The sequence below is a fragment of the Procambarus clarkii genome, chromosome 77, assembly GCF_040958095.1.
Source record: "Procambarus clarkii isolate CNS0578487 chromosome 77, FALCON_Pclarkii_2.0, whole genome shotgun sequence".
Classification (NCBI taxonomy): domain Eukaryota; kingdom Metazoa; phylum Arthropoda; class Malacostraca; order Decapoda; family Cambaridae; genus Procambarus; species Procambarus clarkii.
In genome coordinates, this window is record NC_091226.1 from 19,130,559 (window position 1) to 19,148,058 (window position 17,500).

The 17,500-nt window shown below is 38.8% G+C and overlaps 1 protein-coding gene across 1 annotated transcript; it reads left to right on the forward strand.

Moving 5' to 3' along the window:
• The first annotated feature begins 6,748 nt into the window (after positions 1 to 6,748).
• LOC123750767 (fap1 adhesin-like) lies at positions 6,749 to 8,012 on the forward strand. The gene is made up of 2 exons (XM_045732878.2): positions 6,749 to 6,789; positions 7,166 to 8,012. Exons 1-2 carry the CDS (start codon positions 6,749 to 6,751, stop codon positions 8,010 to 8,012), a joined length of 888 nt encoding a protein of 295 aa, XP_045588834.2.
• The last annotated feature ends 9,488 nt before the right edge of the window (positions 8,013 to 17,500 follow it).

The following is a 17,500-nucleotide window of genomic DNA, read 5'->3' on the forward strand; positions in this document are numbered from 1 at the left end:
TAAAATTACTGAATAAAAATATATTGTTGAATATAATTATATCCCCTAGTATTAAAATAAGTGAATTTGGAAGCACATTTCCAGGATTATATATATTAGATTGATATATAATTAGCAAAATATGACTTAAAATGGTTAAATAGACATACAGAAATCATAATAGCTTGATGCATCATATGAACAAATCCACAAGGGCCGTGATGAGGATTCGAACTTACGTCCGAGAGCATCCCAGACGCTGCCTTAATAGACTGAGCTACCACATGGGTAAAAGAATTGCTGGTTTGTGTCTCGGAGAGGCTACAGGATCCGAATAAGGTCAGAAGAACTTCCGGTTGCAATTTTTTTTACCATGTCGTAGCTCAGTCGATTAAGGCAGCGTCTGGGATGCTCTCGGACGTAGGTTCGAATCCTCGTCACGGCCCTTGTGGATTTGTTCATATATGCGAACAAGCCTGAAAGCCTCTTGTACACCAGTTGCATAGTGCTCCTGGCAGTATGGGTTCGAGTCATTTCTGGGGTGTGGAGTTTTCAGTTATATATATATATATATATATATATATATATATTACAGTCTCCGTGGTGTAGTGGTAAGACACTCGCCTGGCGTTCCGCGAGCGCTATGTCATGGGTTCGTATCCTGGCCGGGGAGGATTTACTGGGCGCAATTCCTTAACTGTAGCCTCTGTTTAACGCAACAGTAAAATGTGTACTTGGTTGTAACAACGATTCTTCGCGGCAGGGGATCGTATTCCAGGGACCATAGGATTAAGGACTTGCCCGAAACGCTACGCGTACTAGTGGCTGTACAAGAATGTAACAACTCTTGTATATATCTCAAAAAAAAAAAAAAAAAAAAAAAAAAAAATATATATATATACATATATATATATATATATATATATATATATATATATATATATATATATATATATATATATATATATATATATATATATATATATATCTGACTCCCTACTATATATAGGGAGAGTCAGGTATATATATACATATATATTATTGTAATTTTGTTTTATATTTATATTTTTGGAGGAAGAGGGCTGTTGGTGGTGGCATCTGGCACTGTGAACATCGTGTCATGTTTCGTCTTGTAATCATGACTGACAAATATTGGTGTTTGGATAATAATAGACACAGGATGGTTTATTTAGGGTTAATATCATGGATTTCCCTGAAGAAATAAACATTACCCAGTGTGTATGTATGTGCGCTTTCCTGAGTGTATATATGTGATGTTTATGTGTGTTCAGGTGTGTACATATATGTGTAGCTTGGATATATTTTGTTGGGAGATATATATATATATATATATATATATATATATATATATATATATATATATATATATATATATATATATATATATATATATATATATATATATATATATATATATATATATATATATATATATATATATATATATCTTGACCGCGGACGTCGCGTCTGGAGGTAATAACTGTTAGACTTGTTGTTTATCACACACATGATGGCAGGAAGTTCAAGATTTTTGTAACGTATCTTAGATGGTCAATGTGTACAGCTATGGTGTGTGTGTATATGTGTGTGTGTGTGTGTGTGTGTGTGTGTGTGTGTGTGTGTGTGTGTGTGTGTGTACTCACCTAATTGTGCTTGCGGGGGTTGAGCTTTGGCTCTTTGGTCCCGCCTCTCAACTGTCAATCAACTGGTGTACAGATTCCTGAGCCATGTGTGTATGTGTGTGTGTGTGTGTGTGTGTGTGTGTGTGTGTGTGTGTGTGTGTGTGTGTGTGTGTGTGTGTGTGTGTGTGTGCGCGCGCGCGTGTGATGCACCAAGTATGGCAGTCACAAACTACGCCCAATCGTTTCTGTAGTCACAGTTCACATTCTCAGACACAAGTCCAGGGACATTGAAAGTATAAAACCTCGGAAAAAAATACACACACACACACACACACACACACACACATATATACTAAGAGTGGTTAGACAAAATCTAAATTGTATCAGAGAGGAGAAACAGAGGAGACATGATCATTACATACCAGATACTGAATGGTATAGACAAAAGTGTACAAGGACAGCCTCTTTAAACTGAGTGAAAGTAGGACAAGAGGACATAGCAGGAAGCTGGAAACCCAAATCCGTCGAAAGCAATTCTCTTAACCTATTCTTCTGACAAGCACTTCAAGCAATTATGGAAGCTATCTCAGTCGACAAGTTTATAAGCTGATTCAATAAAGAATTCCATATAACGAATAAATATAAATTCCATATAAATTCCAATAAAGAATAAACATTGAAAAAAAGTTTTTTCTATCTGACATTCTCACAATCGACTTGAGAATGGTCCAGGACGGACCGAAACGTCGTCGTCCCTTCACCTTCTAGTGTGTTACAATCGACTTGAGAATGGTCCAGGACGGACCGAAACGTCGTCGTCCCTTCACCTTCTAGTGTGTTACAATCGACTTGAGAATGGTCCAGGACGGACCGAAACGTCGTCGTCCCTTCACCTTCTAGTGTGTTACAATCGACTTGAGAATGGTCCAGGACGGACCGAAACGTCGTCGTCCCTTCACCTTTTAGTGTGTTACAATCGACTTGAGAATGGTCCAGGACGGACCGAAACGTCGTCGTCCCTTCACCTTCTAGTGTGTGGTCTGGTAAACATTAGTTTTTTGCATTTTTTGCATCAGTCATTGGATGAATCCAAGACAAGCTGTGTAGTGGATCGGAACACAGGGAATACTGCAAGCGTTAGGAATTTTGAACTTTTCTAAAGCGAATTAATGATTGCTTTTAAGAGAAAACTCATGGATTCATGAATGGATTCGTCTGTAGGTGGAGTGATATTCACCCGGTACCTATATGAGTATTGATGAACACTAAATGAACATATTGAACAAAAATCCTTGAATGAACATATTGAATAAAAATCCTTGAATGAACATATTGAACAAAAATCCTTGTATGAACATAACAGAAATCCTTGAATGAACATCACAATAACCTTGAATGAACATATTGAACAAAAATCCTTGAATGAACATATTGAACAAAAATCCTTGTATGAACATAACAGAAATCCTTGAATGAACATCACAATAACCTTGAATGAACATATTGAACAAAAATCTTTGAATGAACATACCAAAAAATCCTTGAATGAACATACTGAACAAAAATCCTTGAATGAACATACTAAAAATCCTTGAATGACCATACTAACAAAAATCCTTGAATGAACATACCAAAAAATCCTTGAATGAACATACTGAACAAAAATCCTTGAATGAACATACTGAACAAAAATCCTTGAATGAACATACTGAACAAAAATCCTTGAATGAACGTACCAAAAAATCCTTGAATGAACATACTGAACAAAAATCCTTGAATGAACACATTGAACAAAAACACCGCTAGATAAATGTTCAGTGACATCCTTCAACATAAGATAACATGAGGCAAATACTCTCACCTTCAAGAAATCTTACGAGAACGCTAATGCAAATTCAACTAAACTTTGGTTTTAGTTAAAAGAAATATAGGAGAAATATATAGCTATTGCCCAAACGTTTCGACTAGCGGGACCAGCACGTTGCATTGCAAGTGTTGTCATTACTACTTGGTAACTGATTGTTGACATGTCTCTTACCAACCATCACAGCTCATTTGTTTTTTTAAGCTCAAGATAATGATTAGAAAATTAGCTTCCTAAATTTTGACTTCGAAAAATCTATATATATATTTTTTCGATGAAAAAAAAAAAAAAAAAAAAAAAAAAAAAAAAAAAAAAAAAAAAAAAAAAAAAAAAAAAAAAAAAAAAAATATATATATATATATATATATATATATATATATATATATATATATATATATATATATATATATATATATATATATATATATATATATATATATATATAGTATTTTTTGAGTATTTTGAGTGAGTATTGAATATTTTATTAGTGAGAATTGCATTTTATATATAATTATTTATATATAAAATGCAAATATATATAAATATAAAATTTATATATATTTATTATTTTAATTATATTATTATAAGTTAAAATAATTAATAACATTATCATTTTTATCATTACAATCACCATCTTATCAACACAACTAGTAATATTATCATCCTTATCATTCTAAACGTAGAGAAACATGGATAATGGCTATTGCTAATATTTTTTATATATATTTATATATATAAATATATATATAATATAATATATATAATATATATATATAAAATATATATATTTATTTATATTTTTAATATAAACATTGCTAATAGCTATTATATTTAACCCCTATTATACTAGCTAACTATACTATATATAATATATATACTATATATAAATACATGAAGTTATGTTCTTTGTGTTTCAATAATAATAATATATCAGGGAAGAACAAAATATTGTGAGACATGAGGTCAGAGAGAACATTATTTGCATGGGAGGATTTGGGTACATATTTTATGTACATATATTTACATGTTTTTAAAGACATGAGGAACTAAAATGTGAAAATATATTTGTTTTGTTTGTATGAGATGTATATGTGTTTGTTCACTCACCTACGTGTTGTTATATAGTCGAGACTCATTACCTTTTTCCTAACTGTCGAATCTACCTATTCGAGTTTACCTTCATGTCCACAATACTTATTTGATCAGATAGGTAAGATATCCCAGCCCTGGAAACACAAACCGAAACTGTCTATATTTTCCGCTTGTTACAACTTGTAATAAAGTTGTTACATCTTGGCTTAACGTGTTTATGACGTATTAGAACGTTGTTACAACTTGCTATATTGGTTCTTATAACTGGTTAGGAGGTGTTAAAACTTGTTCGAACGTTGTACCAACGTCGTAGTTTCGGTGTGGGTTTGGCGGGAGGCTACTTTCCCTTTAGCTCATGCCTCTCAGCTCCAGAACCATTCATCTTGCGACCTTTTTTATACATTTCAAAGTTTATTTTTTGTTTTTGTATTAAGTTTCTGCTTATGCCTAATTGTATTTTGCTATCTGATCGTGTATTTTAATTTTTATATTGTTTATCTTCTGTTTCTTAATTATTCCACGTTTCATTTTTATATTTTCACTTTAATTTACTTTTAACGAAATGTAATTTTTGTAATTTCCTTTAAGGCAGCAGGACGTACTTTTTTTTTTTTTAAATATATTACTGCGAAACAGATAGATCTTTTTATCTTTATGGCGTACGGGTGCATTATGTGAATTTCCATTTGCTAGTTAAATATGTTGTCAATAAATGATGAACGAATGCATAAATTATATATATATATATATATATATATATATATATATATATATATATATATATATATATATATATATATATATATATATATATATATATATATATATATATATATATATGCATTTTGTCAATATATTGCTTCGGAAGTCGTTATTTGAATTTAATATTACTAGTTGAGTGTTCTGCCTATTCTTTCAAACTTTACAATCGACTTGAGAATGGTCCAGGACGGACCGAAACGTCGTCGTCCCTTCACTTTCTAGTGTGTGGTCTGGTCAACATTTAGTATTAACATTCTACTAACTGAACCTCGTACAATTTACGAGGTTTGCGGCGTACCTCGTCGCAAACTTCTGAACCTTTTCCAGTTTCCTTATGTGTTTCTTCAGATGGGGACTCCATGATGAGGCGGCATACTCTAAGACTGGCCTCACGTAGGCAGTGTAAAGCGCCCTAAATGCCTCCTTACTTAGGTTTCTGAATGATGATCTAACTTTTGCCAGTGTAGAGTACGCTGCTGTCGTTATCCTATTTATATGTGCCTCAGGAGTTAGATTAGGTGTTACGTCCACTCACAGGTGGATTAAAACCCAAACACCAATATCCACACCTGGCTCAAGCATAATCCATCCCCTTCTACATCAGAAAACAAGCACAAACACCTCCACACGGGACCAAAGAGCCAGAGCTCTTTGAGGCGGGACCAAAGAGCCAGAGCTCTTTGAGGCGGGGACCAAAGACCCAGAGCTCTTTGAGGCGGGACCAAAGACCCAGAGCTCAACCCCCGCAAGCACAATTAGGAGAGGACAAGCACTCATTTCCTGTCCCAACTACTGAAGACACGTTCTCAATTATCCTTTTCCTCTGTGTGACGGAGTTTGTTGCTGTTTAAGATTCGCTACTTGGAACAAAAAGTTCCAAGTAGCACGGGCTATGGTGAGCCCGTAGTGGACTTGGGGGGCTGAGGGAGTTTGCCCTACCTTCTTTAATTTATCATACCACTCCTCTTCCCCCTCTTCTCTATCTCCTACTCTTCCCTACTCCCTCTTTCTCCCCCCAGACTCCTCTTACCCCTTGCCCAGCACCCCATTCAGTCGGTCTCCAGTATATGATCCACTGCTCCAACATATCATTCTAGACACAATATATTCGTAAAATCATCCGTAGCGGGCGGACACGCAAGTGCGAAATATATTTTCGTTTCGCATTCAAACCGAGGCAAAAAGATAGCAGTTTTTTTTGTACAGATATTGCTTTTTGTCGTTCTTATTGTAGATATCGAAGTTGTCGTGACGTTAAGGCCAGACTGTAAGCGAACCCGACTGTACCAATTCCTGGTTGGGGTTCAGTTTGGGGGCCTTCAGAGTCTTCAGTAGACTTCCCCATTGGTCAGTTTTGGTCCTGTCGTGGCTGAGTGGGCTAAGACAGGTGTCTGGGGAATCACTAACAATGGATCTTCTAAATATTCGATCCACGGTGCGGTGGTCACGGTATTGTGTAGGTTTTGGGGGTGATCCTAGACGTCATGGGTTCGAGTCCTGGTTGTGTCATTTAGAGTTCTCAGTGATCTATGGCTTGCGTGCTTACGAAGCTGTACATATATATGTATACATACATACATATCAAAGCACTAGGTGGGATCAAAGATATGCAGTATTACCACACAAACGACTTAACTACTGAACCTGTCATTCATACACCTGTCATTAATACACACCTGCTCTGTCATACACCTATCCTTAATACACACACACCTGTCATTCAAACACTCGTGCCCAGCACATACCCACAAAAGAAATCAAACTTAGACAAGTTCTACAGCAATATTGCGATAAAGACAGATTAAGACAGACTTCACCCGCCAAGAAAATCAAAACTAGACAGTCTCGTGCGCCCAGACAGCATTCAAGAGAGCATTCAAAACAGCATTCAAGACAGCATTCAAGACAGCATTCAAAACAGCATTCAAGAGAGCATTCCAGACAGCATTCAAGACAGCATTCAAGACAACATTCAAGACAGCATTCAAGAGAGCATTCAAGACAACATTCAAGAGAGCATTCAAGAGAGCATTCAAGACAACATTCAAGAGAGCATTCAAGAGAGCATTCAAGAGAGCATTCAAGACAACATTCAAGAGAGCATTCAAAACAGCATTCAAGAGAGCATTCAAGACAGCATTCAAGACAACATTCAAGAGAGCATTCAAGACAGCATTGAAGACAGCATTGAAGACAGCATTCAAGAGAGCATTCAAGAGAGCATTCAAGAGAGCATTCGAGACAGCATTCAAGAGAGCATTCAAGACAGCATTCAAGAGAGCATTCAAGAGAGCATTCAAGAGAGCATTCAAGACAGCATTCGAGACAGCATTCAAGAGAGCATTCAAGACAGCATTCAAGACAGCATTCAAGAGAGCATTCAAGACAGCATTCAAGACAGCATTCGAGACAGCATTCAAGAGAGCATTCAAGACAGCATTCAAGAGAGCATTCAAGACAGCATTCGAGACAGCATTCAAGAGAGCATTCAAGACAGCATTCAAGAGAGCATTCAAGACAGCATTCAAGAGAGCATTCAAGACAGCATTCAAGACAACATTCAAGACAGCATTCAAGACAGCATTCAAGAGAGCATTCAAGACAGCATTCAAGACAGCATCCAAAAGGCAACTCCGATGACTGTCTTTAACTGTAAGACCCCTGATTTATAGTCTTTTAATCGCATCACATCCTTGGTCTTGCTCCCATCGGGTCTAGAACCAGTCCTCATCCTAAGATGAAGGGATGGGTGTCCCTAACAAGCACTTAACGACCCCAACTACCAATTACCCCCAGCAATTATATCCCCGAGAGCGTTTTTGTCTTGTCTAATCATTGTTATGGGTGATGCTGTGCGGGATCTTCCGGCTGTGGCTTGCAGAGAGCCTTTTTAAAATGTATAATGGTAATATTTAGGTTAAAAATCGTGAGATACGATTCGAGCTTTGATAAATAGTTTAGCTGTGCAATAATGCTATAATTAGCTTGTGCTGGGGCCAGATTGCTATCATAAAGGAGATTCAGACCCTTGCGACCACTGCCGAGTAATGATAACAATTTAAGAGCTTATGATATCGAAAAATCCCAGAGGATTTTTTGGGGGCATTTTTGAGTTTTAAGCCAATTTGGTGAGTTTAAAATATCTCAGAGTGTAAATTTGAATTCATAAAATATTATCCCAAACCACACATATATGCTGAGGATATATATATATATATATATATATATATATATATATATATATATATATATATATATATATATATATATATATATATATATATATATATATATATATATTTATATATATATATATATTTATATATATATATATATATATATATATATATATATATATATATATATATATATATATATATATATATATATATATATATATATATATATATATTATAAAACAGGTTTCTGTGGAGTCATTACTATCCTGGGATTATATCAAATATAATATATAGGAGCACTCGGGCTGTCACCACTATATAAATCTTCAGATCATATATTATAGCAGCCAGCATCAAGGTCACATATAAACTGATGATTCCCAATGAATTTCTAACTCTTCAACCTGAATTATCATCCTGTCTCCCTAAACTCATCAATTTGTATACAGAAATTTCACTCAGAAACAAAGATCTATTTCATTCGATTGACAAGATGTTTGTGGCCATTAAAATGGTTTCCGCTTTGGGGAAATACATTCAGAATACAATTTGGATTCAACGAAACTTGGATTTAATGAAATTTGGATTCAATGGATAAGGTGTATAGATCCGTTGTTAGTGGTATTTTTAGTTATCAACAGCCACAAGGTCGCTCTTCACAAAGGGGTGTAAAGAGGATTATGGGTTAAAAGACAGATAATGGTGGATAATAGTGGATAATAGTAGAGGGTAAAGGGGTGGGAAGATGGTGCTCAAGGCGGCCATTCAAATGCTGACGGATAAATGCCAGCAAAAGCCAATCCAAAGGTGTAATTTTCCGTGGGTTGGGAGGCTGTTTGGGTCGATCCTGGTGCAGCATGTACCGTTGGTGGTGTGTGTGTGTATTTACTATTCAGAATCGAGCTATTAGCTCTTGGACCCCGCCTTCTAATCAATTTATTTTTTCCTCTTATGGCTACTACATATAATCTCTAACACACATATACATATCCCGAAGGAAGCAGCTCGTGGCACCTGTCTAATTCCTTGGTATCTATTTACTGCTAGGTGAACAGAGTATCAGGGTGGAAAAAACTTTGTTCATTTGTTTCTGCCTCGGCCGGGAATCGAACCTGGGTCATTAGGACTACGACCCCCGAGCACTGTGCCGCGAGTGGACAGCGGCTCTCTCTCTCTCTTTCTCTCTCTCTCTCTCTCTCTCTCTCTCTCTCTCTCTCTCTCTCTCTCTCTCTCTCTCTCTCTCTCTCTCTCTCTCTCTCTCTCTCTCTCTCTCTCTCTCTCTTCTCTCTCTCTCTTCTCTCTCTCTTCTCTCTCTCTCTTCTCTCTCTCTCTCTCTCTCTCTCTCTCTCTCTCTCTCTCTCTCTCTCTCTCTCTCTCTCTCTCTCTCTCTCTCTCTCTCTCTCTCTCATTCACTCACTCACTCTCTCACTCACTCACACTCTCCTCACTCTCTCACTCACTGCTCACTGTGAGCTCTCTGTGAGCTGTCTCATACCTGTGTAACAACCCATTCTCACACAACTCTGCCCTTCTCCAAGGAAGAAGACACCCACACACACACCAAACAATTTATCCACACATCACAAAGCCATCCACGAATCCACCCGTATAAACCATCTGGGAATTAGGGCGTCAGACCGAATGTTTATACACAGATGAAGTCTCACCTGGAACGAAGTTTAGCTCTGCACCTTGCTGTCAAATTAGCAAATGGCTTTCGGAGGCAAATGTGTCAAGAAAGTCGTGTATTTATACCTTATAAGTATGGTAGGATTTGACAGGTGTCTCCAACAGGTGTCATTAATGTCTTGGAGATTATCCGTCACGGCTTCGTTCCGTATTAAATCCTGACTATGGGAATGTCACACGCCAGGGGTCACTAATTGGGAACTCGTTTAATGGGAACAGAACATAGGATCACTGACACAGGTCAAGCCAATTTTTCAGCCATTTCACTCATTCTCGACGTAATTTGATCGTATTTTGAGGTTTTAAACGTATGAAGGATACGGGAAGATGACGGTGAATTCAGAGAAGTTACTCCCAGGAATGTTGTCATGTCATACCAGGGAAATGTAAATATGTGACTTGTGGGGGTGATTTTATGAAGCTGTATGATTTTTGAGGGAATAAATGTGAATTAGTTCCATTATATGGTGTGTGTGTGTGTGTGTGTGTGTGTGTGTGTGTGTGTGTGTGTGTGTGTGTGTGTGTGTGTGTGTGTGTGTGTGTGTGTGTGTGTGTTTGTGTGTGTGTGTGTGTGTGTGTGTGTGTGTGTGTGTGTGTGTGTGTGTGTGTGTGTGTGTGTGTGTGTGTGTGTGTGTGTGTGTGTGTGTGTGTGTGTGTGTGTGTGTGTGTGTGTGTGTGTGTGTGTGTGTGTGTGTGTGTGTGTGTGTGTGTGTGTGTGTGTGTGTGTGTGTGTGTGTGTGTGTGTGTGTGTGTGTGTTTGTGTGTGTGTGTGTGTGTGTGTGTGTGTGTGTGTGTTTGTGTGTGTGTGTGTGTGTGTGTGTGTGTGTGTGTGTGTGTATACTCACCTAGTTGTGCTTGCAGGGGTTGAGCTCTGGCTCTTTGGTCCCGCCTCTCAACTGTCAATCAACAGGTGTACAGGTTCCTGAGCCTACTGGGCTCTATCATATCTACATTTCAAACTAGAGAGCTTGAAAAGCAGGGTCCAAGAGCTGAAGCTCGACCATGCAGGCACAAATGGGTGAGTACACACACTCGTACAATATTACTCACTCAAGCAATAGATAACATCAGTTATGTAGCAGTGATTATGCGTTTCAGTTAAGATGTGTTATCTTGAAGTTATCTTGAGATGATTTCGGGGCTTACCGTCCCCGCGGCCCGGTCCTCGAAAAGGCCTCCACCCCCAGGAAGCAGCCCGTGACAGCTGACTAACACCCAGGTACCTATTTACTGCTAGGTAACAGGAGACATCAAGGTGAAAGAAACTACCCATTTGTTTCCGCCTCCACCGGGGATCGAACCCGGAAACTTTCGACTACGAATCCCGAGCGCTGTCCACTCAGCCGTCAGGCCCCTCAGCTGTTCCTGTGTACTCAGAAACCCTATGAGTACACACCCATATTCACTCATACTCACTACTACCCATATAATTATAATTCATGTTCCATTGACACTTACTCATCCACTGGAGAACAATGACACATTTCATTGCTTCTTGCAGGTCTGTGTTCGATTCCCGATGGACCAAATGGTTGGGCATGGTCCTTATCCTTATCCTCATGGCTCTTCCAAGTGCAATGTAATCACCCTGGCTTACCACTTTATCCTCATAAACCACTTCTTGTTAAGCGGGATTAATAAATCCTCCCCGCTGTTAGCTAGTCCCTTTGTGATTATAATCGAATAATCTTATTTCCAATCTTTCTTATGTTCACGTGACAACAGAATTATCTTATAATTATATTAATCTAAAAACATAAAGCTCTATCCTGTGATATATGTATCATGCAGGTCACCTGTGTTGGTGCTAGTGAGGATTACAGGTGGGTGACGTTACTGAGTGGAGGATTACAGGTGGGCGACGTTACTGAGTGGAGGATTACAGGTGGGTGACATTATTGAGTGGAGGATTACAGGTTGAAGACCTTATGAAGTGGGGGATTACAGGTTGAAAACCTTATGGAGTGGGATTACAGGTGGGCGACCTTATACAGAGGGAGGATTACAGGTCCAAGACCTTATAGAGAGGTGGATTAATTTGAAACCCTAAGGCGAGGAGGATCACAAATGGTCGACCTTATGGAGTGAAGATCGACTGAGTATGAAGAATTCGAGGACAAGGAGTCGAACGAGGAAGGGATTGTAAGTTGACAGAGATGTCGAGAGAATGGACATGATTGACACGTCGATGATTGACGTGTCGATGAATGATGAATGTGATGAATGACACATCGACGTCAAAACAAATCAGTCTTACGTCTATTTGTATAGATTTTATTAATATGCTTAGGTACATCCACATTAAATGGCTTTCCTTGAAAGCCGTTTAATGCGGCTTTGACCCCCAAAATGATGAGGTTGATGAGTGTACTCATCAGTACACATGGCTTGGTAATGATCCAGGACGGAACGAAACGTCGTAGATAGATGAAATTGTTTATGTAATAATCTAAGATGAGGTCTGATAAAGACCTTTTGTGCCCTCTGTAATGCTTTTTGCGCTACCGCTCACAGGATGAGTATGGGGTGCATAATAAACGTCGTTTCTACACCTTCTAATGTGTTGTTCGATCATCGTACTCACATATTTGTGCCTGCTGGATCGAGAACGAGTTCTTGGACCCCGCCTTTCTACGCGCCAGCTGTCTAATGTAATGACTTTAGATCCATTACACTATGTACTTTTAAAATTATGACTGGGGTTTGCTTCTCTAACCTGTTCCTTTAGTTAATTTCACACTACTCTAATGCTTTATTTTCTCACTACTCTAATGCTAAAAGGAAACTTTCTATCTCTAGCTCATCCCGCCAGTTCTAACAACCAATATAGCAAGTTGTAACAACGTTCTAATACGTCATAAACACGTTAAGCCAAGATGTAACAACTTTATTAAAAGTTGTAATAAGCGGAAAATAGAGACAGTTTCGGTTTGTGTTTCCAGGGATCTGACTTTCAAGCTTCCATCCGTGCTCTCTCGTTCTGTTAGTATTCCGTGTGAACATTTCGTCTATTTCAACTCTGTCAGTTCCCCTGAGTATTTTATACGTTCCTATCATATCCCCCCTCTCCCTTCTTTTTTCTAGTGTCGTGAGGTTCAGTTCCCTCAGGCGCTCCTCATACCTCATCCCTCGTAGCTCTGGGAGGAGTCTCGTTGCAAACGTCTGAACCTTTTTCAGTTTCCTTATGTGTTTCTTCAGATGGGGACTCCATGATGAGGCGGCATACTCTAAGACTGGCCTCACGTAGGCAGTGTAAAGCGCCCTAAATGCCTCCTTACTTAGGTTTCTGAATGATGTTCTAACTTTTGCCAGTGTAGAGTACGCTGCTGTCGTTATCCTATTTATATGTGCCTCAGGAGATAGATTAGGTGTTACGTCCACCCCCCAGGTCTCTCACGCGTCGTCACAGGTAGGCTGTTCCCCTTCATTGTGTACTGTCCCTTTGGTCTCCTATCTCCTAGTCCCATGCGCGTGTGTGTGTATATGTATATATATACATATATGTATGGGCATAAATGAACTTTCGACATATGTATATGTACCTATCCTAAAGCTACACCCGCGGCACAGGAAAAATGTAACTTAGAACACAGAGGATACAGCTAACAATACAAATTACAGCACTGTGACTAAGAATCAACGTTGACTGTATCATTTTCATCCATTTCTCAGTCGGGTTGAAACCGCAACAGCCCAATTATATCAGATACAAACTACAGGAGAGCGAGTTTTGAAGGCCAAAGGTCAGAGCTCACGAAGATACCCTTAATTGAATTAGTACATATTCTATTTTTTTCCTATATAGCCACAGTAACTATATTGAAAACAATAATGTAGTCAGCGTTGCCAGAGCAGCAATATTTCCGTCTGTTGCAAAGGCGATAATAGATACCATAGCGATAATATGATATATAATTGCATTGATATCACTGTCCATCACGAGATAACGACAGACAGATGCCGTCTTATCATCACCAAGGTCATAACTGCCGATTCCTTATAATTATCATCTGATTGTTGTAACGACAGACTGCTTCCCGTCTGTCGGTAAATAGGCGCCATCTTATTACGCTAGCCACTCAGAACGACAGTCAAAAGCGACCTTATTATTTGCAGACAGTCATAATATGAGACAGAAGATATCTTATTAACGCCTGTCAGTCATAAGACAGACACCTTTCAGTCCCTCAATCTGACATTCTTATAGTAGACAGATGATATCCTTTCGCTATCTGACATTCTTATAGTAGACAGATGATATCCTTTCGCTATCTGGCAGTCATTATATCAGTCTGATGCTAACAGACAGTAGTTACTAAAATTATTCTTATCTTGTTGTTGTTGTTAAAGATTCGATACCTGGAACAAAAAGTTCCAAGTAGCACGGGCTATGGTGAGCCCGAAAATTTTTATTCCTATCCTTTTCCTTGAGTGTAACATTCCTTGTTCTCTCTCTCTCGTTCTATTCGTCCCTTTCTTGTAATTTTTCTCATATTGTTTCCTATTTTGTTGTTTTCATTTTTTTTCCATTTGCTATTTCTTCTGTTTCTCTAATTTTCTTGTAATATTTTTATGTTCTCCCGTTTTCTTGTTCTAATTTATTGTTCATTTTTTCTAATTATCTCCAATTTTCTCGTTATTTTTGTCATATTTTCTCCCTTTCTTCATTTCCTTTACTTTCTGTTCTTTATTTTTTACATTTTAACTTTGATTTTTTCCTTTCTCTGTTATTCATTTTACTCTTCCCTCTTTATTATGTCTTCCATTTCTCCTCTTTATCTTCTTCTCTGCCTCCTCCTCATTCCTGTGTCTTGGAGGACGTTCTCTGTCTTCACTATCAACCAAGATGGCTTCACTATCAACCAAGATGTCTTCACTATCAACCAAGATGGCTTCACTATCAACCAAGATGGCTTCACTATCAACCAAGATGGCTTCACTATCAACCAAGATGGCTTCACTATCAACCAAGATGGCTTCACTATCAACCAAGATGTCTTCACTATCAACCAAGATGGCTTCACTATCAACCAAGATGGCTTCACTATCAACCAAGATGGCTTCACTATCAACCAAGATGGCTTCACTATCAACCAAGATGGCTTCACTATCAACCAAGATGTCTTCACTATCAACCAAGATGCAAAATTGCAACTCTAAAGAGAAAAAAAAGTAACAGGTGTTCTCCTTCTCTGTCTCGTCCACCCTGCGGCTCAGTGAAGTGTTTGAGCCGTACGTCAGGCTGCGAGCAGCCGCGTCCAACAGCCTGGTTGATCAGTCCAGCACCCAGGAGGCCTGGTCGACGACCGGGCCGCGGGGATGCTAAGCCCCGGAAGCACCTCAAGGTAAGGAGGCTAAGACCTGCGGAAGGCGAGGGGCGTAGCTAAGGACAGTCCCCAGGCGAAGCTGTGATGTATATGGATACATGATACATCATATACATGGGAGACACATGTATAGTGTCGTGGGTGCTGAGGTAGGACAGGGGAGGAGGTTATCTTGAGGTTATCTTGAGATTATTTCGGGGCTTTAGTGTCCCCGCGGCCCGGTCCTCGACCAGGCCTCCACCCCCAGGAAGCAGCCCGTGACAGCTGACAAACACCCAGGTACCTATTTTACTGCTAGGTAACAGGGGCATAGGGTGAAAGAAACTCTGCCCATTGTTTCTCACCGGCGCCTGGGATCGAACCCAGGACCATAGGATCACAAGTCCAGCGTGCTGTCCGCTCGGCCGACCGGCTCCTCCCTCCAGGGCACTGAATACTTGACATGGAAAGAGTATAAGATAACAACTAAGAGGAAATCTAATTTCTTTCACGTCAGGGATATACAGTAGATGAAATTAACCTGAGGAAATCAGCAGTTTCTAATATAATCTAAACAAGTAACTTTAAGAGACAGGATAGGTTCTAAAACAGCCTTAAAAAGTAACTTTAGAGACAGGATAGGTTCTGAAACAGCTTTAAAAAAGTAACTTTAGAGACAGGATAGGTTCTGAAACAGCCTTAAAAAGTAACTTTAGAGACAGGATAGGTTCTGAAACAGCCTTAAAAAGTAACTTTAGAGACAGGATAGGTTCTAAAACAGCCTTAAAAAGTAACTTTAGAGACAGGATAGGTTCTAAAACAGCCTTAAAAAGAAACTTTAGACAGGATAGGTTCTGAAACAGCCTTAAAAAGTAACTTTAGAGACAGGATAGGTTCTAAAACAGCCTTAAAAAGTAACTTTAGAGACAGGATAGGTTCTAAAACAGCCTTAAAAAGAAACTGTAGAGACAGGATAGGTTCTAAAACAGCCTTAAAAAGTAACTTTAGAAACAGGATAGGTTCTGAAACAGCCTTAAAAAGTAACTTTAGAAACAGGATAGGTTCTGAAACAGCCTTAAAAAGTAACTTTAGAAACAGGATAGGTTCTGAAACAGCCTTAAAAAGTAACTTTAGAGACAGGATAGGTTCTAAAACAGCCTTAAAAAGTAACTTTAGAGACAGGATAGGTTCTAAAACAGCCTTAAAAAGAAACTTTAGAGACAGGATAGGTTCTAAAACAGCCTTAAAAAGTAACTTTAGAAACAGGATAGGTTCTGAAACAGCCTTAAAAAGTAACTTTAGAGACAGGATAGGTTCTGAAACAGCCTTAAAAAGTAAATCTCCACCAGTCCCCCTCATTAGAAGAGGGAGAGAGAGGGAGTTTTGGAAGGAAAAATTCAGAAAAGGGTGTGTGCATGATACGAGAAATCTGAGGGGATAAGGGGGGTTGTGGGGTGGGGGTGTGGGGTGGGGGTGTGGGGTGGGGGTGTGGGGTGGGGGTGTGGGGTGGGGGTGTGGTGGGGGGTGGGGTGTGGGGGGAGTCTTTAATACCCCCCCCCCCCCCAATCGTACCTTAATCCCACAGAAGCTTCGCTGATTAGGTGGGTGGTATCTTTGGGGTCTTTCTCCCTAGTAAATTTTGTCCCCCCCAAGACGACAGTAATCAGGACAGCTTATCTTCTCGTGTAGTTTGGCGCGTGTTAATTTCTGAGATGTTTGGCCGGTCGCTATCTTGGCCATCACGCTATCTTGCCAGCAGATGTAATCCGCAAATTTTTTTGGCGCCAAGAAAACTTGCTCGCAGGCATTTGTCTTTAGAGAATAATCACTTTTGATTTTTTTTTTAATGTTTCTGTCTTGTGATATATTGATTCTTTATTCATTGTTTTGTTTCTTCCTCTCGCTTGTCTTTGTTATCTTTTGTTATCTTCACCTGTTTTATTTGTTTTGTGGTTTATGAATGACTTCTTTATTAACTTTTCTTTA